The following is a 21,382-nucleotide window of genomic DNA, read 5'->3' on the forward strand; positions in this document are numbered from 1 at the left end:
CCAACTGTACCTGCTCGCCTCCAATCACCTTCCTGCTCGGAAGCAATTTAGAAAGGACACAGCACAGGTAGCTATTAGCTAACACATATTTAACTGCTCCAGATATTTTTTTTTTCTTTTTTTTGGCATTGTAATGGAGTGATTTGATCTTCAAAGGACCTGTGGAAACCTTTGAAGCTTCCCAATCTCCAGTGGGGAGGGGAGGAGGGGGGGAAAATGTTAATAGTTTTAAAACCTGGGGAATCCTGAAGTCAGAGGAAGGGTATAAAACCCAGCGGGTTTAGCATAAAGCCCTCAGGTAAATCTTCACCTTCTTTTCAAATGCATTTTTGGTGGGTTGCTTTGGAAAGGCTTGGGCCAGGTTAGCAAGGTCGGCTCTATTCCCAGCGGCTCTTAAATCTCCAGGGACCCTCATCTCCCACGTGGCACAGCCCCAGCACCAGGAGATCCGCGGTACCTCGGCGAGAAATAGAAAGACTAAAATGTGCAAAGCCTTTAAGTGAAAAGAGGGTGGGGGGGAAAGGAGTGGAGAAGGAGGGAGGGGGGTAAAAAGATAAGGAGACAAAATAAACTCCCAGCTGCACTCCCAGCCAGCACAGCCTCAGCAGCACCCTGAGAGGCGAGACACAAAATGCATTTACCTTTAAAATAATGACTCATTTTATTTTTTTCTTTTAATATGTAGTTATAAATATATTTTGTCAAAATATATGATCATTATTGTCAAAAACATTTGCACATAAAGTCATAAATAAGGTCAAGGTGAACGTTTAGTTTAGAGAAGAGTCCAGCTATAGCAAGCAGTTCTGGGGTGGGACGGGAGGGAGAGAGAAGGGGAGGAGAGGGCGGCGGGGAAGGGGGTCAGCGGCACCCGCACCCCTCCACCACCATCTCCTGGTAGTTTTTCAGGACCACCTTGTCATACTCATCCAGGTAGAGCATGGAGATGGCGCTGAGCTCCGTGGGCACGCAGCAGGCCTTGGGAATGCTGGAGTTCACGGAGTTCACCAGCGTCTGCACGATGGCGTGGTTCGTGGAGTTGAGGTGGTCGGCCAGAGGGAAGGGGCAGTCCCCGTGGCAGTAAAACGCCTGGTACCCCGGGGGCGCCACGATCCAGTCGTTCCAGCCCACGTCGCTGAAATCCACATAGAGGGCATGGCGGCGGCAGTTTTTTTTGTTCTTGCGGGAACGCTGGTGCTTGGGGCTCCGGCGGGCTCTGCGGGTCAGCGCGTGGCCTCGCCCGTCGTGCCCAAAAGTGACCAGGAGCGGCCTGAGCTGCGCCCAGTCCCCACGCCCTTGAGGTAAAGATCGGCTAATCCTGACGTGTTTGCCCTGATGAGTCTGTGCGTGGTGGAGGTGGGTGACCTCGATCACCAGCCCGTGGTTCGGCTGCTTGTCCTTGGTCCACCGGATCACGGCCGGGCTCACATCAAAGGTCTCCCAGCGCGTCACGTTGTGGTGCACCAGCCGCGTGTCCAGCAGGCGCGTAATGGCCTGGGCGCGCTCCGACAGCGGCTTCATCACTTCGTAAATGTTTATCCGGTGGAAGCCCCTCTCCCACGCCGCGCTCGGCTCCTCCACCTGCTCCCGGTACAGCCGCAGCTCCGCCGAGGAGATCACCTCGTTTTCCGGCACGCTGCTGAGGTTGAAGACGAAGCGGATCCGGGGCGCCTCGCTGGGACCCGGGACGGTCTCCAGGTGCTCTGGAGGAGAGCCGGGATGGGGGGAAGAGGTAAGACAAGCAAACAAGAGCACGCCAGCCTCGGGGCACACGGCCCCGGCACAGCCACAGCTCACACCCACGCTTCACCTGCCCGGCAGCCACCGGCTCCTCTCCGCTCCCCCACGCATCCCTCCCGGCCGCGCCGGGAGCGGCTCCTGCCCCGGCACCGCTGGCTCACCCGCGCCTCGAGCACTCCACCCCTTCCCATCTCGCCTCCCCGTTCAGGGAGACTTTTTCCCTTTAGCTTTTCCTCCCCCAGTCTCTCCAAAATCATCTCCCCGGCGAGATGCGGCGCCACGGAGCACAGAGGTGCCTTGTTACGGGGGGCAGGGGGAGAAAGAGAAGCAAATTCCAACGCAGTAATGATGCGGCTGGATTAATAATTCAGATTTACTTTGGAAAAGAAACATCCGCTAGGAAACATTTGGATCAGATTACAAGGGTCTATTGAATAAACCTTATAAACACACAGCTGTAAGTATTAAATTCGAGTCGGGGTTTGGGGGGATTTTTTTTTCTTTTTTCTTTTTTTTTTTTTCTTAAGAGTAAAAGCAGTCAGCAATTGCTTTGATAGTTCAAAAGAAACACTCCAGGGGCGAGATCCCGCCCTCGCTTTACTCCCGCATCCGATCCAGAGCCATTAAATCCACGCGAGCCCAGGCAGTGACCCCGAGGCAGAGGCACCGAAGGAAACTCACTGTTGTCAACAGAAGCAAAAGCACTTCAAAATATGGTCAAGCTCGGGTTAAGCACAGGATGCAGGAAAAAATAGCGAGCAGCACGCCTGTCACCCACACACGGCAGGCTGGGGGGGGTGGTTTTCCTCCCATAAATTTAGGGCCGGGCACGTCCTGCTTCTAAAGGCATTTGTGAGCTTCCAAACGCAAGGAAATCCCGATCGCTACCGGGGCTGGGAATTTACCGCCTCCCATCACTGACCTTCATGGTGGAAGCTCCTCACGGTGTTTGCCCGGCTGGTCGATCGCTCAGGGTACTGCAGGCTAATTTCCTGGAGGCTTTCCTCCTCTTCTCCGGACTGGAGTCGATAGAGATCCAGCATGTAACTAGGAATGACGGCTGACTTGCTGGGCTGAGGCCGCCTTCGGAGCCCAAACATCTGCAGCAGAGTTGTTTCGAAACCCCGCAAGAGTTCATGGCTTTGGGCAGAGCGGCGTCCGGATCCGGCTTGTCCCTGAAGCTCTGCCACTTTCTTCCTGCCGGTCTCAGGGATTAGGCTAGCATGGTTAGTACCTCCTAGAAGGACTTGGCATAGTAGGATGACCATCAGCATTCGGTTACCAGGAATCATGGTGTCTCTGGGGTGTAAAAAATACGACAACAAACAAGAAGGAAAGTCAGGATGAGAAGCGAAACCCCCCTCCTCTTCCGAATAAACTTAAAAATAATAATAATAGTAGTAATAATAGTAATAATAAATGGCAAAAGGACACGGGGAGCAGCCCCCATTCCAGCGGCAGCCGGCGCGCCCCGGCCGGCAGGGACCGGCCGCCGTGCCCGGGCTGTCCGCAGCCCCGCAGCCCCCTCGGGCAGGCGGGTTCCCGGCGCATCCCGGCCCCGCTGCCCCGCCGGGACGGGACGGGACGGGAGCGGGAGCAGCGGCGGCGGCGCCCGGCGGGGAAGGAAGGGGCGCGCGGCTCGGCGCGCTCTGCAGCCTCCGGTTCGAATCCCGCCGCCGGAGCCCGGGAGGGGACGCCGGTATAAGAACAACAAAAAGTTTGTCTTAAAAAAATAAATTTAAAAAAAAAATTTAAAAAAAAAAGCCCTGCGATGAAAACAAAAAGCGAGGAGCGAGGCGGAGGAAGAAGAGGGCTGTACTCACTGACAGCAAGCAAGGCATATCAGCACAGTCCATGATTCTGGAGAGCCAGCCCGGACCCAGCGCGCCGAAAGCCCCGGGGCAGCGGCTGCCGAGCGCCTCCCGCGATCGCCGCCCGGCGCAGTGCGGCCGCCGCCGCCGCCGGCCCCGGTTTTCTGCCGGCCCCGCAGTCACGTGGAGCCGCGCTCGCCGCCAGCCCGGCCCGGCCCGGCCCGGCCCGCCGCCCCCGGCCCGCCCCCGGCCCGGCCCGGCCCCGCGGGGGACGGCCCTGCCCGCTCCGCCGCCCGCGCCAGCGCCCGGGGAGCGGGGGGAGCGCGGGGACCCCCGGCGGAGCGGCCGCGCTCGGACCCTCGGGGCGCGGGACGGGGTCGGAGCGGTGCCCCCGGGATCCCCCGCGCCGCTCAGGTGCATCCCCGGGGGACCCTCCCGCCCCGCCCTGTCCCCGCACGGCCGGGGCGGGGTCCCCGGGGAGGTCGGGGCACCGCGGGGAGCGGGATCCGCGGTGCTTCCCGAGGGACCGGGCTGGGAAGGGAGATTCGGGACGAGAAACTCGGGAAACTCTGGTCGGCTGTTCCCCGACGAGGAGGGAGGGAGAGCTTGGGAGCCAGAAGCAGCTGCGCGGGGAGAGGCACGGCGGCAGAGCGCGGGTTTCTCCTGTGCTCCCACCACCCGCCAGCCCCGAGGGTCCCGTCCCGGCGGTTGGGAGCTCGTTGCCAGCACCGGGGGTTATCCTCAGTGCCTGCCCTGGATTCCCTCTCATGCTCCAGATTTTCTCATCCTTCTCCCTGGCTGCCTGAATAGCCCTCTCCCCTCCAGGCCGGGTTCCCGGACCCCCACCGAGGTGTGCAGCAGGCGCCTTCCCGGGCCCGCACGGGCTGTGGACGGCCACAGCTGGCGGCCCCAGAGAGATACGGACAGGGGTCTCCGGGAGGAAGGATGCTCCCTGCCCCACAGTTCAAACCCAGAATTGCTCTGGACCAGCTTTGGGCTGAGAATAAGAACCAGACTTCCCAAGGCTTGAGGCTGCTCCCAAGAGGGGGTATGGGACACACTGGTTTACCATTAGCACACATTAACTGGACACAACACATTCAGGCACAGGGTGGGATTCTTGGGGCTGTCCTGTGCAGGGCCAGGATTTGGACTTGGTGATCCTTTTGGATCCCTTCCAGCTCAGGCTGTTCTGTGATTCTCTGACCTACTGGGGGTGATGTATGAACACAGTGTGGAGAAGGCAACTCTGGGGGAAAACCCTCTGAAGGAAGTGTGACAGATGCACCATCCTTTGGAGACATGAAGTAGACTGAGCAACCCCATGGTAAATTAAGCCAGCTCCACCAGGGCATTAAATTCTGTCCCTTTGCCCTGCTGAAGTATCCCTTTGTGTTGGGCAAACTGTCACCCACAGTGAGAACACAGTTAATTTATGAGACCAAAAGATGTGGTCATGGAGTGGCCATGGGAACTCCTAAGCTCATCAATTAACCACAACCAAAAACCAGCTCAGAAACGATGACTGTGGCCACAAACCACGGGGCTGCTGTGCCTGAGTGCAGCAAACCCACACCAGTGCCTTGGTGTCCTCCCAGCGCTGCCCCAGAGCTCACACACCATCACAGACGCCTTCTTTTCATATTTCACTTTTTTTTTTTTTAAGCTCAGACCTGACCCATGCATTAGAAAAGCCCAGGGATGTCACCGAAAGGACACGCACAGATAAAAGGCAGTGCTGACACTGTAATATCTCTGAGTTATTCCTATACCACTCCGGGTTTAAAAGAAACATCTGTTAGCAAGGTATTTGGACTATGAATCCATCAAAATTTGTGAAATATTGCTATCACCATTTCAAATGTATCACACTGTGTGTTATTCTTAACAAGGAAAAACAATTTTGGGAGTAGCTGCTGTGCAACTTTTTTTAAGTTAAATAACATTTTCATTGAAAATACTCCAGTCTATAAACAAAGTTTACATGAGGGCCTGTATAGTGCTGTTCCTAAAACAGACCTCTGGACTGGGAAAAGCAACCAGCTCCCTCTTTGTGGGATATGTTCCTCTCTTTGTCTGAAGACCTCACTCGGGTTTTGTAAGGATCAGAGAATGGCCGCGCTGGAAATGTTTGTCCTGGTGGAATTCGGTCGCACGGTGTCCAGTGCCTGCTCTCCTCAGCCATCCCGTTAAGCTGAGATCCCAAAAATTGCTTATGTAATGCTGGTTAACCGTGCCCCTGTGCGAGGAGGTGGCCAGCTGGGGCCAGAGAGCCAGGGCAGAGCAGTGTGGTTTGGGGTCTCGTAGGAGGCAAGAGCGTATTTGAGTAGCTCCCTGGTTACTAAGTGTTAGTCATGGGGAAAGCTGTAGTATTTATTCCGTAAAATGTAAATACATAACCCAAACCACAAAGGAATAACCATGGATGGAAATAGTGTAGCATTTACTGAAGGAGCTGGGCTGCCTTTCTACAGAAGCTGTATTTCCTTGGCCCCATAGAGCGTAATTCACCTTGAACAGAGCTTCTGCTCCAGCCCGTGGAGTTACACATCGGCTGAACTCGGTCCAGGCACACTAAACAACCCAGTGTGTTATATATTCCAACCAAAAAAGTGATGCCAAAACGGAGCTAAAAATACAAATGTGGAAGGTTTGAAAAGCAAACACTGCTTAATTCAGCGGTAGATGCAACATTAAAGATCCAGCACATCAAAAGCAGAGAATATTGTGTCTGCACTCAACGCAAGGCTCAGCTCCCCTAATCACACCTCACATGGGTGATGGGGGAATCGATGGTGGTCTTGCCTGTGACCCAGTCCCAGTCTGACTAAGGGATCTGCTGCCAGGTTTTTTCCTCTCTGTCTTCTGTGAAAAACCTTCTGGGAATCTCTGCACCTGGGTGGCAAAACCATTGGTCTCTTCTGGAAGCAAAGCTTTGGGGCGTTGGGGACATCACCCTGCAAAGGCTGGCCAGACCAAGGGGTGATCCATCACGTGCAGACCTTGGCTGTGACAGCAGACTGCTGGTGGCAGCGAGAAGCCCAGGAGCTGGCAGGTGTCCTGGAGCCCCAGAGCCCAGCTCTGCTCACAGGGGTCAGGAGCTGAGGGGCAATTATTTGCTCAGTTTTGTTTCAACCCGATAATTGTGGGTTTGCCCAGACATGCTTGTGATAAAATCCCAGCCACTCACATCTGACCCATTTCCAGGTTTTGTGTGCTCAGGACCTACCAGCAAGCACTGCAGGTCGATGTTCAGCACCTCTAGAAATTAGGCCAGCTCTGTTTACAAGGGAAACTTCTCCTCTAATGGCAGCATTTCAGGAGATGCCTCTGGACTCAGACCTTCCCAAACCAGTTCTTGGATCCTGTGTTATTTTTAGAGCAGCTGCACCTTTTTGGGCTCTAAAGTCTGCAAACAACCTGCCTTGGGAAAAACAAAAAAGAAAGAAAAACAACAACAACAACAACAAAAATAACTTGCCTCACCAGATTTTTGCTTGAGCAGAAAGAAGCCTAAAACCATAAATAAATAAATAAATAAATGTCTATGTAAGAGACATTTTAATGACATGAGTTACAGGAGGAGATGCCCATAAGTGTGCTAAAATCAATTCCCTCCTACCCTTTCCTTTCAACTGCCTAAGCTTGTCAATTAAAACAAAGGGAACTGAGCAAACAACTCCAAGGGATTACGTTTTCAAAAGTAGCTCTTCACTAAAGAGCCGACCGGTAAAAACAAGTGCAGCTGCTTGAATGGCAAAAGGAACATTTTTTACAACCACTCTGAGATTTTCATGATTTCTCTGAGTGCTTCAGAGCTGGCCTGTTCTACCAGAATATTCTGTCTCCTCCTGAATAAATAAATTCATACTTCTCCTATAACACAGAACTTGGCCCAACTTGGAATTTATTTCTTCTTTACATTAAAGTGTCTCTGCTGAGGTGTCAGGACCACGTCTAGAACCACTCCTGAGCTAAGAGGAGAATCAGGTTCAGCACTGCTCTTTTATTTCAAACAGGGGTTTTTTGTTGTTTTTTTTTTTTTTTTTTTTTTTTTTTACAAATCCCTACAAAAACATTGTGTGGGAACGTTGAAATAATGCAGTTCTAAAAAGGCAGTCTTTGGTAATCAGACACAAGGCAGTCGAAACAGTAGGATTGTCTGCTCTTTTCTATTTTTAAGTCTTGAAGGATGATTTTTATTGTTTTGAAAATGCTATTAAAAGGTTGGCTGTCCCACGCAGGGTGAATCTTAAGTTGCTGTTACTTGACTCATTCCCTTTGTCACTTTTCAGATGCCCAAGAGTGAGCAAGGCTAGAAAAGTTACCCCTTGCTGTTCATACTCTCTGCCTTCTGCTGTGAGAGTGTGAGGTCTCTGCTGCTAAATATTGTTCATTTAGAGATGCTGGGCCTCAAAACTCAGAGGTCTGGGTCTTTCAGGCTGGACAGCAGGAAGAATTTCTTCACAGAATGGGCCGCCCAGGGAGGGAATGAAATCAACATCCCTGGAGGTGTTCAAAAAACAGCTCAGTGCTCTGGTCTGCTTGGGAAGGTGGTGAATGGCCAAAGGTTGGACCCAACGACCTTGGAGGTTTTTTCCAACCTTAACATTTCTATGATTCCATGATTAGGGAAGTGCTTCAACAACACGACTCATAAAATAAAGGGAGAGCCATTTTAATGGCCTGTTGTTAAAATTCCCCTGAGCTGTGTTAGAAACACATCTGTTGTAAAATCATCTCCACATCAATGGGTTTCCTCGAGGGATGTTACAAGAAGAACATGCACTGATCTCATCCAGCTTTTGGAAAGAATCGCTGCCTTTAGCCCACATTTGCTTCTGCACTTTGTTGCTCCCCACTCCATCAAAGCCCTCACCTCATCCCTGAGAAGCAAAGAGGACCTCCAGAAGATGAAGAGTTCATTCCTCCTGCTCTGCAGTTGTGGCTGGTACTAACAAAGACCATCAGTCTCCTAACAAGCACTGTCCAACCACATGGCTACCGGAGAAAAGCAGATTCCTTTTGGATCTGATGAAAGCTTTTGGAGAATGGCACAGGGCTGGCAGCTCCCTGACCTTACAAACCACTCCACGTGTCTCTAGCCCTGAGATGTGGCTTTGTCTGAGTTCTGCTGTTACTGATATTTCACTCTCCCTTGCTGCCAAAATCTGCAATTCCACACAACCACGTCGCACCTCCTGGGTGCCGACATTTGTCTTTGTCCTTTAATTGCAGCTTGAGATCTGCTGCCAGCAGAAGCTTTAATGACCTCAATCACTACTACAAGGTGTAAATAAGCAGAGCAGGACAACTGCTGCAGAAATAATTCACATGAGCTCTACTGGATTTTTAGCAACAGCAAAGGACTTTACTGGCAGGTGCTATAGCAAGTTCTGGGAAATGTCAGCACATGGATGAATTTTGAGTTCATTCATGTGAACATCCTCACCTGACAGCAGAGAGGGAGGATCCTGCCCAGGATTCCCTCTTGGGAAACATGGCTATGCCCTGTGGCCTCCATCTCCAGCAATAACAAACTGGTGGGGCTCGTTTGTGCCAGTTGCCTGGTGACAAGGTTCATACTCACAATTAATCATCATTCTTAGAAAGTGCTCACTGAATAAACTTACACAGGGTGTGTGTGAGCAGAGCACGAGCTCCCACAGTCACATGACACTGAAAAGATGGTTTCTGACAGAAAGGCTCCTGCTCATTCTGTCATGGAATATCCTGAGCTGGAAGGGACTCACAAGGATCATTGGGTCCAACTCCTGGCCTTGCACAGACACCCCAACAATCCCACCCTGTGCCTGAGAGCACTGTCCAAACACTCCTGGAGCTCTGGCACCCTCGGGGCCGTGCCCATTCCCTGGGGAGCATGGGCAGTGCCAGCAGCCTCTGGTGGAAGAGCCTTTCCTGAAATGCAACCTAAATCTGACACAGCTGCAGTCCTTCCTGACAAACCTTTCAGCAGGACCTACTCCAGCCTAGCACAGCAAGGCTCTCTGTTCCATTATTGATCAAGCAAGCTAAGGAGTGAGGTGTTAGCTGGGTTTATTTTCAATTAGAGACATTCTTGCGTAGTTTTACCTGCTCTGCTTCTTTGTGGGGCAGCAAAAGAACCACTTGTAAGCAGAAACAAAGCTCACTTTCTCTCCCAAACAGCCACGACCAAAAAATACTTGAGTGGGGGCACAGCTTGTGTCAACAGCAGTGAAACCTGATTTCATTTTTGGCTCTTTTCTGCATAAGCAAGTATCTGTTTTCCTCTTCCCTGCTTCCATCATGTACAGACACTGACTCAGCAGCCCGAAGGATGCCTTTAGCAACCTGGGAATTTCAAAGGCCACAGATTAGGTGCAGAGCTGCAAGTACTGGGATGCCTAAAGGAAGGTTGTCCTAGTGATGTAGGACCTGATTTGGACTTCAGAAGGTCTAGGTTCAGCTTTGTGCTTCTGTGGCAGTGACTGAATCATCAGGAATCTATTTTATCCAAGTGGTTAAGAGTATATTAAACAGTGAAGAGTAATTAAAAAACATGGGGAAAGGAGGCAATTAGAATTAAAAGCAGGTCAGAGCCTCCTTTCTGGAAGAACAAGAGCATTTTGCACCATTGTCAGAGATAAATTAAAAAAAAAAAAAAAAAAACAGCAACATTTCTTCTGAATAGGTCCTCAAATTCCAACCCAACACACAAAAGTCTTTCAAACCCTTTCAGTGGGACTCCAAACCCTGGGAAAATACCGGAGGAATAACAGGACATGGAGACCCTGTATGATCTCTGATTTACAGCACATGGAACAAAAGTGGTGCTGCCCTGTCCATCACTGGAGAGACACCGGGTGATTCACCTGTCACCCATGGCACAAGAAGAGGAGGAAGAAGAAGAAGGAGAAGAAGGATGAGAAGAAAAAGAAGAAGGAGGAGAAGAATAGGAGGAAGAAGGGAAGAAGCAAAACCGACTATGCCTGGAAATGAGAGATTAAACACATTGTAGTCAGAGGTGGGTTTCCAGTGTTTTCCAGAAATACTCATCAGGGCTTTACATTACTGGCTGGCAGCCACGAGGGCTGTGAACTGAAGGGAGGCCAATTTCTTGACCTGCAGGTTTCAATGCAAAGACAGTCTGTCCTCTCTGATACCTTATCCAAACGATGTGGGCAAACCAGCGTCGTACGTGCGTTCCGTGCGTGTGCGATCCCACAGGCAAACCAGCCTTTCTATTTCCTAAAATATCAGCCACCAAATAGCTTACAGAGGGATAAAGCTGAGGAACTGGCTCAAAAAAGAAAGAAAAAAAAAGAGAAGAGGGACTTTGGGACTTTTAGAAAAGGAATATCTAAAAGTCAGTTTGAAGAGGGGGAAAAGAGAAATGGCAAAAAAGGAAAGAGTCTGGAGGAATCTCATATCTCTTTGTTGCTTATGAAGGGGCCTTGGAAGTGAGGGGGTGCTCACCTGCACAGAGGCCCACCTGGGCTGAGGGTTTACAGACCCAGAGGATCAGCAGGAAGACAGAACAGGAGAGAAAACCGATATGGGAAAGAAGTGAAAACCAAGAAGGCAAATTCAGTCTGGGCAAAGGGCCAAGGCAAGGCCAAGTGCAATTCTAGAAAACAGGACTGGAGCCAGAGGCACCAAGGTGTTATGACAGACCTGCACTGGTCTACAGTGACAACCCAGAATGATGCACCTTCCAGGAGCACAGCATCACCCAGACATGAAGAGAAATAGGCTTAAAAGTAGATTTTTGAGCCTAAGTCTCAGGATGGAGGTCTGGCCCAGCAGTTTCTACTTGTGCAGGATCTGGAGTTAGCATAAGGCTGGTATCTCCCTGTACCAGCCCTCTGGGCACACTGGAGTTACTCTTTGAGTCAGGGAAAGCAGAACTAAGTTAGAACAGATTCCCTGAGGACCTGTTCGTTCCCCTGGTTTCACCCTACATTCCTGCTTGTTCCACCTCTGTCCTGCTGACTCTGCTGCCTTTTCCCACCCTCTGTACACATACCTGATAGAGCAGCAAGCCTCAGAATTGTATTGTATGCAGCACCACACCCCAGTTCGAAGAAATATTGCAAAAAGCAAATGTGAAACGTCATTTGTAAAACTGGCATCAGCTCACAAACGTTCCTCACAAAGACCCAACACTGAGGTTACTCCACGGCTGCCAAAAAGTCACCTGTCCTGTCTCCAGAGGCCTCAGCAAATCATTTTATCTCCCATCACTGTTTCCCTACATAGCTCTAGGTGCAAAGTGGGGCAGGAATCCTGATGCCCATCCCCCCCAGCCCAGGCTGAGGGGATGCTCAGTGGTGCTGGGGCTTCAGGGATTGCAGGATGAAAATGAAGTGGGTTAAGGCAGATGTTTGAAGAGCAGAGGATAAAATGAGAAGGTCAAAGAGGACTTAGAGTCCATGAGTATTGACTTGAGTCAGGAATTGTGGAGACAAACCATAGACCCAAAGCACAAAATAGCAAGGTGGGATTGACAGAATCTCTCTCAGAGTGGTGCCACGAGGAGAGCTTGGACTTGCAAATCTGTTTTGTGATTTGTTTCCCTCTCTTGGGACCACTGGCTGCTCCCAGAACAGCCACCATTCCTTTTTCCCAGGTTCTCCAACTGATAAGCCACCAGGAGCCCAGGATGAGCCCACTGCAGGAGGTGCCTTGACATGGATGGCACAACTGGATCACTTCCATCGTGTTTTCTGATGAAGGAGAGGGACTGGAAGCAGATTCCTGAATGAATCTATGGGGTTGAGAATGGCTACAACCTGGAGGCTGAGCAAGAGTCACCAGAACTTTGGAGACCTAAGCAGTTACCTATGCTTGCAGGAGGTGCACAGCTCCAGTGTCTCAGAGTAACTTCCAATCTGCTCTCAACCCTTTCCAGAGTGCAGGGAATTTACCTCACCCAGCATCATCCCTTCCCTTTCCACACAGGATCACCCTTGCCCTGCTGGGCAAAAAATCCTTTCACCCAAACCAGCAAAACTCAAAGTCCAGTCTGGAAAAAAAAAAAAAAATTCTCAAACCCAAAATGGTTGGAGAGTACAAAAGGCATTTTTAAAACAAAAACTAACTAAAGGCTGGGCTCTGTTCTGTTGCTTGAGGCACGTAAATGCTCTGTTCATACATTTCAAACTCTTCCCAGCAACAGAGCTCCCAAAGCTCTTTGTGTCTGTGGGGTGAGCAGCTCCATGTCTCCCATGGCAGAGGGCACACACAGTGATCTGGCTCGCGTTACTGAGCAGGATCAGATGATAGATGAAGATCCATGATGCTGAACAGCAGCTCACAGGTCAAAGTCCTTCCCTTCTGTCTGAAAATCCTCCTGCACCTTTCTTTTCCAAAGTAGAAGCCCTCCATTCTCCAAAGGCTTTTGTTGCTACCAAGCTTTGTGTACTTACATGTCCCTGCTAGAGCAAGATTTCAGCACAAGAGAATTGGTACAGTATGTTACAGCTCATAATTTTTTTTTTTTGTTATAATAAAATCTTCTGTAAAACTGTTCATTCTACTGCCCCATGAGAGATGAATTGTAAATCCAGCCAAAAAAAAAAAAAAAAAAAAAAAAAACAAAGCAAAAAACTACCTCACATGCCTGGATCTTAGGAAATGTAGATTTGTCACCTTTCAGTCTCTTTGTACGCTGTTAAGATTTTCTCCCTGTAATTTTATGCTGCTCACCTAATGACCTAAGTGGTCCCAGGAGAGAGGAATTGGCATCCTCTAAATAAAAGAAATAAAAATAAGAATTTTTTTAAAAGGTGAAAAAAAGGTGTTTATTTGCAATTTACCTTACCTGGCTTGTTTAAAGTGTTATCAGAATGCAAGCACCTACTTTCTTCTCTTCATTTTCACAAGATATCCAAGATTTGCTTGAATTGAAAATGCCTAAAGCCTCAGGCATGATCCTGGGTGTTCTCAAGACTTAAATGTCACTGCTTAAAGAGTTAAAGATCTAGATGGCTGCACTAAGAGGATGATAAACTAATCACTCACTCACTGCTGGTGAGCCTGGTGTCATTTACTGAAACATGGAATGCATTTAACAATGTAAGAGAAACTCTATGCAGTGCAAAAGCCAAAGATTATTGTTAGATTGTCAGGGTTTACTTTGGAGAAAGTCCTCAGTCTAATTACCTACGTTTAAGCAACAGAAGTATTTTTGCCCTCGTTGAAGAAGTTCACATTTTCCTTTCAAGACAATGGGTGGTTTGGGTTTTTTTTAACGCTACTAAAGAGTGCAGATTCTGTTCAGGGGGCTACAAATATTGAAGACAGGGACTAGGTAGAAGAAATAATTCTTCCAGGGAGCAAGTACAAAATGTTTCCTATCATTATAACCATGAGAAAAGTAGAAATAATAATTAGACTACTAGTACTGAACATTTACCTATTGATTTGTGTCTTCCAGTTCTGTGAAATGGCTGGAAAGAAAAGGACAGCTCTCGGCACTCAACAGAAATGCATATTTAATACCCATACTCTTTTTTAGTGTTACTGGAAAAAAATGCTTCAAATTCTATTCACTGCAATCTCTGAGCCTTGAGGAGGAGAAAGAGCAGGTCCAACATTTTGGTGTTGCATTTTTGCACCAGAATTTGGTGAATATTGGCAGTTTTTCTTAAAACGAGATCTCAGTTAAAGGTCAAGATACCAAATATGAATAAAACATCAAAAGGATTTTGTGGGGCTCACCTAGTGGGCATCCAAACTGCAAATATCACTTTATTCTCCTTTACTCCATGAAACTTTGAACAGTACAACTCCCTTGTGCAAGCAGTTGGTACAAGACCCTTTCCCAGCACACCAATTCCCAGAGCTTCTCCCAGTGGGTGCCACCAGAAGTTTTTTGTTGATGGGACAGCAAGGCCTGTGGTGACAGAGCCAAGTGAAGGTGTGACCATAACTCATCGTGGTGGATCAGTGTCACTTTGACCCAGCAAAGACAGGCAAAAACAGGCACTGCAGTGACATCAGCACGTCCTGGCAGCCAAACCACCCTCCTGAGACTCTGGCTGGGTGCTCTGATGTGGCCATGGCACATCCCTGCACGCCAGTGTCAGTCTGACCTGGTAAACACAGGTAATAACAGCAGAGGAAGCAACAGCAGCTCAGCAAGGGTTAACTGCTTACCCGTTCTGCAGAGACTCGAGGTGGGCACTCTGCTCCCCAGCCTGGACAAAGCTTGTCCCATGGCTCTGCTGCTGTGACCCAAATGACTTCTGAGGAGGAGAAGGAGGAGGCAGAAACACCTTCTAATGACACCTGCCCTCATAACAAGCCTGGCAAGACAGCACATGATCATTTTTCCTGCTGGGTGATGGCTGGTGGCTCAGGCAGTTCTGCTGACCTTGGTTAGGGCAGTCTCTGAAGAAGTAAGCAAAGCTCCAGCCTCAACCAAAGGACAAAAATCCAGCTGTATGGGTGGAAATTCAACTGATCAAACAGAGAAGTCTTCAGCATCATCCTGAAATGAACATCAAAAATAGATGAGACTGTTCTCAAGCAGTGGCTCTTTCCCTGCACGCCTAAAAGGAGAATCCAAATGAGTAAGTCAGGTGTTTCTGTGCACACTGCAGAGATCTAAAGGCAGCAAAGAGAAATGCTATTCAAAGGAACCTGCTCTTCCTGTTGTGTAAACCTCTCCCTCTACAAAGATGCAACATTTTCCCTAGGAACTGTGTGACAACACTTGCCTCACTGCACTGCATGAAAGACAGAGCAAACACTTTGAGATCAGTGGGACCAAAACATGGTTTTTTTTTCAAGGGCATGGAGTGACAGGACAAGGGGGAATGGCTTTAAAGTGACAGAAGGCAGGGTCAGATAAGAGATTAGTAAGAAATTCTTCCCTGTGAGGGTGGGGAGGCCCAGAGAAGCTGTGGCTGCCCCATCCCTGGAAGTGTTCCAGGCCAGGCTGGACAGAGCTTGAAGCAACCTGGGATAGTGGAAGGTGTCCCTGTCCATGGCAGGGGGTAGAACAAGATGGTCTTTAATGTCCCTTCCTACCCAAACCATTCTAGGACTCTATAATAAGAACTGGAGAACTTTTGAAATACACTCACAGCTCCACAGACCACAATTGCTAGTGCAGCACAAACTGTTTCTATTTCATCTATATGTGCATGATTTTAGGACTTGAAAAACTGCTGCCCTTGTACTTCTCAGCAGCTAATAAAAACCCTTGTTAGCAACATCTGGATACAAGATAAGGGAACCTTGCAGGGAAACATGAGGCATTCAACAGGTTTCTGCAGTGGGTTCTTCATCGATCCTCTGAGGACTCTGCTCCAAAGTCCGCTGAGGTGTTGGGGTGTTTTTCCATTGACTTCACTGGGCTCCAAACCAAGACCTAAAGCCTCCCTGCTGTGTCTTGGACATTTATTTGTGTTTGATCTGTAATAAGATCTTTCATTTCTCTTATTCCTGTAAAAACAAATAAAGCCAGAGCACAAGAAAGCAACTAAACACGTGCTTAGCTTTAAGCATATCTCTAAACCCACTCACTTAAAGTCCTTAATTCTATGGACTCCTGGGAAAGAAAAGCACATGCTTAAAGTTAAACACGTGCTTGGGGTCTTTGCTAATTAGTGACGGCCTTGTGTCTTACAGGGCCCTAAACACTTCTTAGAGCATCTGGGGTTTTAGGGCCCATATGGGAGAAATTACATGGAGACCATCTCAAAAGTGCAACTTTTAGTATTGTATCTGATGCTGGAAGCCTGTCTTTAGTGGTTTTCAGACTGATTCTGTTACAACACCATTTACAGCTAATTGAGGGAAGAGTTTCTCAGACATTTGTAAAAATAAGAATATCTAAAACCTTTCCTTGGCTAATACTACAATACCATTCCATCAGGATGATCAGTCTAATCAAACTAAAACTCCTTTTTGGAATGGATGTGCTTACTGGCATCTCAGGACCAAACCTGTCTCACTTCAGCCAAAGTTTTGTCCCTGACATCCTTCACTTTGCTCAGAGGATGAGTCTGGCTCTGGAGGGCAAGCCAACCTTTACCTTTGGGTCAGGCAGCAAATGGAAGAACTTTCCCAGTAAACTGGGAGAGTAAACAGAGCAAAAGGCATTTTTCCTCACTGCACCATGTTTATTTTGGACCTCTGCTGAAGTGTTAGAACTCTCAGCTATCTTGATCAGACAAGGCCTGAAATGTAACATGTCTGGCAGGCCAAATCAGTGTTGTTCCCAGTGTGAGAACACTGGGGAAGTTTCTTCACAAAGCACATGCTAGCTAGCAGGAAACCTGTCACCTTGTCAGCATGTCCTCCACAAGGACTGAAACTTGCCTTTCTGTGGCTCTTGTACTCTGTCTCTTATATCTTCCTGAACTCTTTTTCGAGGTGCATCAGTGCACTCAGCTTCAGATGCTCTTGGACTTTCAGCTCTCTCTAAAATTTTACGATGTCCCCTGTTTATAGATTCATTGTTCTGCAAGCTGAACAATGGGGCCGTGTCCATTAGTGAGGAATCTGGATCACATGTGAGCACACAACATTTCTCTCAAGTGCCAAAGCACGCAGCCTGGTGCTCCTGCTGGCTTTCTTATTTATACAGCCTCTGGGAAGACAGGTGATATCTGAACCCAGCATAAAGCCTTCAGAAGAACAGTTTTTTTGAAAGAAAAGTGATTGTTTCAGTGCTTTACATCACATGGCTGCCGTGTCTTTGATCTGAAACTAGATTTACCACAGCTTCACACTTACCTACTGAGGAACAGGGAAGTTGTGAGTCAATGCATCAACCATCAGAACCACCACAAGCAAAAAGCTGCTGCAGGCTGTGCTTGCCTAGAAGCACCAGCAGCACAGTCCTCCCCAGTCCCAGGTCTAGTTAAACACTCAAAATAACCTCTGCTTAGCCCTTGATGTTTTCAGGATGGAAAGGAGGATAAACACAGGGAGCTTCTCCTAGATCCTTCTGCAGCCCCAGTTTTTAAGTTGGTGATCTGCTAAACTCCCTGATTCTTCAGTGCTCAAGATCCAGCTTATAGTGATTGTACAGAATAGATGGAACTTTTGTAGGAGGCATCAGATCCACCTTCTCTCAGCCTCAAAACAGTAGATGCAAAGCAAAAAGGCCCAGGATGCTCATCTAATGATAATGCCTTGGGTGGTTTTTGCAGCTGAAACACTTGACATGGTATTTCCAATGTTCTCTGAGCAGCTCATGTAATAAAGGAGAATTTACAACCAAAAACTCATCAGCATCTTTTGTGCTGAGTCTCTGATTGCATTAAATGTCCTGGAGTTATGATCCACTCTTAAACTACTTTCTGGGGATGACCTACATTACTTGTTGGAGTGCAAGGGTTGATATTGTTCCAGGCAAGCTGATTTTAGAAAGTCTGCATGAAGAACATACCATACCATTTCAAATTACTCTCTGGTACTCTGCGCTGTGCTTTTCCAGAGACCACTGTCCTCACAGCCTGTGGAAATAAAATACTGCCTTCCTTCTGGTAGCAAATAGGTAAAAGTGTTTCCCAAGAAAGCTGGGGAAAGAAAATTTTGTTCAATACACTTCCTAAACCCAAAGAAGAATGGAAGGCTGTACTCTCTGTAGACCTCAGAAAATTCACTTCTTTCACCACCAGATTCCTGTTCCCAATACTAACTCTAACCCCTCTGTTTCCCTTCCTTTCCACACAAGATTGATTCACAGAACTTGATTTAAAGGATGTTTATTTCCATAACAAAAATGATCAGGGGTCTAGAAAACATGACCTATGAGGAAAGATTGAAAGAATTGGGTTTGTTTAGTCTAGAGAAGAAAAGACTGAGGGGGAGACATGATAACAGCCTTCAACTATGTAAAAGGTTGTTGCAGATAGGAAGGTAATAAATTGTTCTCCATGTCCACTGGGTATAAGACAAGAAATAATGGGTTTAAATTGCAGCAAGGAGGATATAGGTCAAGCATTAGACACGTTTCCTAAGAGGAAGGACAGGTGAGAACTGGAATAAATTAGTCAAGGAGCTACAGACTCTACTGTCACCAGGAATGGCTCAGAGCTGGCAAATCTTGCCTTGGGGTAGAGGGATAGATCATCTCTCAAGGTCCTCTCTGCCCCTTTTCCTACTGGTCTATATTTATACCAGTCAAAATGATCAAAAGTACATTTGTTCCAAAGAAAGGAAAATCTTTCTTCAGCCCTCTCTAAGATTTTTACTGCTGGTTTTCTCTGCAGTTGCAGTGCATTTGAAGGCATACAAATTCATTTCTATTCAGTCAATTAAAGAAAGGACGATTTTTTACAGCCCTATGCCCCTGCACATGTTTTCTGTTGTGGTTCATGCTCTAAAATGATGTGTCTGCACTCTGTTCAAAACCTTTTCTCCAGGTAAGACAACAACCCCACAGCCCCACAGCATGGGTTGGGTTTGGATTTTGAATCTCAGCTCTGCTCATACCAGTTGTGTCAACCCCTCCAGTTCACCTCCAATGCAAAAGACAATGGACTAAAAAACCAACCTCCCTGGCCAGCAAAGAAGAGATGATATGGACAGCAAGGAAACTTCTTCTTTTGGCATTTCATGGAAGCAAAATGGTTCTGGATCCACTTATGACTTTTTTCGTGTTTCACCTGCAAAGCAAAATGAGTCAACGTGAGGCACAATATCTTCTGCCATTTATATTTAATGAAGTTTTTATGATGCAGTGTCTTCATTATTTTAATTTCTTTTCAAATGGCAATAAATTACCTTACCTGTGGAGGTCTGGGTTGCCACCATACTTGAGGACAACCATTATAGTTCAATCTGATTTAAAAGTTTTAAATAGCCATCCCAGTCACCAGAAAACACAGTTTAAGTTCGGGCAAGCCTAAAGGTTTATTGTGTGAAGCCCAGCTGCAATTTACCTTCCACAAAAAGAAAAAAAACCCAAAATCAGAAAAAGGCAAGAATATTTGTATGAACTTTTTTTTTTAAAGTTCTGATTGTTCATCTGAAATGAATTTTTGGAACTGTTAGCATAATTGCATTTCTGAAGTGGTTTATGCATGCACACATTCCCATGTATATGTAACCCACCAAAAATAAATGGAACATTTTATTTCAGGCCAAAAAAGCATTTAGTACCAAGAGATTTTTTTTTAAGAGAACTTCTTTTCTCCCTAAGTTCATGTTATTAAACATGTGCAGACAACAATAGCACTCAACATTTCATAAAAGGTGTTCTTCCTTCAGATTTCCACCTTAGCTTCCTGGAGAAAAGCTGCAAATCCTACAGGTCCTGCTCAACTGGGCTGGTTTGATAACAGGGTTTGTCTCCATCTGCTGGTGTTTCAGCTTTTATAGTCTCAAATGTCTGAAAAAAGAGTAATATTTTTCAAAAGATTTGAGAAATTCAGGAGAGAGTCATCAGTAAGTTCTCTAACTCCTAATTATTGCTGCTGAGACCAAGTATTGTCTGTAGGGCTGGCCATTGAGTAAAGTCATATTGATATATTGATCCTGATGAGGAATTTATTTTCTCTACTCACACTGATTTTAAATTCTTCTCTTTTTTTCTGATATTGGGTAACCTCCTGCTTGAAGCAACCCACCAGGGAGGGGGGCAGATTTACACCAGGGTAAAACTCCACATCATCACCACCCAAGTCACAAACAATGAAGCACAGGTGTCTACCTGTGAGACTTGATCCTTTGACTTTGGAATGACAAAATCATCAGGAATAATCCCATTAGACAGAGCTGCTTCCTTCTATTGATGCCAAAATATGACAAGTGCCCCAGGATCCCTGGAAGTGTTCCAGGCCAGGTTGGGTGAGGCTTGGAGCAACCTGGGATAGTGGAAGGTGTCCCTGCCCATGGCAGGGGGTGGAATGGGCTGGTCTCTGAGGTTCCTTCCAACCCAAACCAGTCTGGGATTCCAAGTGCAGGAACACATACCTCTCATTCTGCCATCTAAAGCCACAAAAGGCACATCTCATCCTATACTCCAGGTGTTAACTGCACCCCAGGGGCTTGTTCCCTCAGATTAACACAAAATTCTTGTCTTCCAGCTGGAGTTAGATGGTGAAGAACCTATCCCAGGTTTCTCCCAGCACGGCACAAACATTTACAGTGATCTGGCTGCACATCTAGGAGTGGGGGAGCTGATACACAATACCTTCACGTGGCAGGATTCATCTTACCTAACTCTATCCACCTGAGAGGCAGCCTCAGGTCTGAGCCAGTCATTTTAGCTCCCTGAACACCCAGCAGAGAGATGCATTTCCAGAGGGCAACTTATTCCATGACTTCAAGACACCTGTCTTTGGCAAGATAAATCCAATCCTAAGAAAACATCATCACCTACATTTTTTTTTTCACTTCAAAATAAAAGAGCGCTGTCAGCCTTCCCACCTGGCAAACAGCAGATCAGAGCTGGACTCGGCGTTCATCTGATGGGCAAGTGAGGCTCTGGAGAAGGCAATGGAAATGCCCTGAATTACTTCAGCTGAAAACTACAGTTGTTTGCCTGTGTCAGAACAACTACCCTGGCCTGATCCTACAAAATTTAAATACCTTTGCCAAGGACAGTGCTCGCCAGGACATTCAGTTCCTGGGAATAGGAAATAGGGGTTTATGTAGTGTATTCTCAATTAAATAAGTCTCCTTTTAACTTGTTTCACCAGTGATTCTAAAGATGATGATCATTAAAGTCCTGTGTCAGATTCTACATAGGCTGCATTTCCTTTTACATTTAAATGCCCACATGCACATAAATGCAGCCATCAGAGCACCATTACATCAAGAATATAGGATTACATCAAGATTTATTTAACTGAATCCCCCCCCTAATTAGGTCATAAGGTATG

General features: G+C 47.5%; 1 protein-coding gene and 1 long non-coding RNA gene across 5 annotated transcripts; both read right to left on the bottom strand.

Annotated features, from left to right (window-relative positions):
• Positions 1-642: 642 nt before the first annotated feature.
• On the bottom strand, positions 643-14,846 carry BMP4 (bone morphogenetic protein 4). 4 transcript variants are annotated; one of them, XM_053981447.1, is made up of 4 exons: positions 14,694-14,846; positions 6,781-6,971; positions 2,663-3,039; positions 643-1,703 (listed from the first exon to the last, which is right to left on the bottom strand). In XM_053981447.1, the coding sequence occupies exons 3-4, from the start codon at positions 3,030-3,032 to the stop codon at positions 862-864; spliced, it is 1,212 nt and encodes a 403-aa protein (XP_053837422.1). In that variant the 5' UTR covers positions 3,033-3,039; positions 6,781-6,971; positions 14,694-14,846; the 3' UTR covers positions 643-861. The 4 variants fall into 4 exon arrangements, with proteins under 4 accessions (XP_053837422.1, XP_053837421.1, XP_053837419.1 ...); XM_053981446.1 differs by having other exon boundaries at positions 6,781-6,975; XM_053981444.1 differs by lacking the exons at positions 6,781-6,971; positions 14,694-14,846 and adding an exon at positions 3,568-3,675.
• A 57-nt stretch (positions 14,847-14,903) lies between these two features.
• LOC128809448 (uncharacterized) lies at positions 14,904-20,814 on the bottom strand. Its single transcript, XR_008437724.1, has 4 exons — positions 20,717-20,814; positions 19,740-19,887; positions 19,051-19,162; positions 14,904-15,027 (listed from the first exon to the last, which is right to left on the bottom strand). It is a non-coding gene; the product is annotated as an uncharacterized LOC128809448 (long non-coding RNA).
• Between the last annotated feature and the right edge of the window lie 568 nt (positions 20,815-21,382).

Source organism: Vidua macroura, chromosome 6 (genome assembly GCF_024509145.1).
Source record: "Vidua macroura isolate BioBank_ID:100142 chromosome 6, ASM2450914v1, whole genome shotgun sequence".
Lineage (NCBI taxonomy): Eukaryota > Metazoa > Chordata > Aves > Passeriformes > Viduidae > Vidua > Vidua macroura.

Excerpts from the sequence above, each read along its gene's own strand:
- BMP4 (XM_053981444.1), bottom strand. The coding sequence starts at position 3,596 with ATGGACTGTGCTGATATGCCTTGCTTGCT. Across the intron at positions 3,040-3,567 it reads GCTGATATGCCTTGCTTGCT|AGACACCATGATTCCTGGTA; the intron begins GTCAGTGAGTAC and ends TTTACACCCCAG. Across the intron at positions 1,704-2,662 it reads GAGGAGCTTCCACCATGAAG|AGCACCTGGAGACCGTCCCG; the intron begins GTCAGTGATGGG and ends GCTCTCCTCCAG.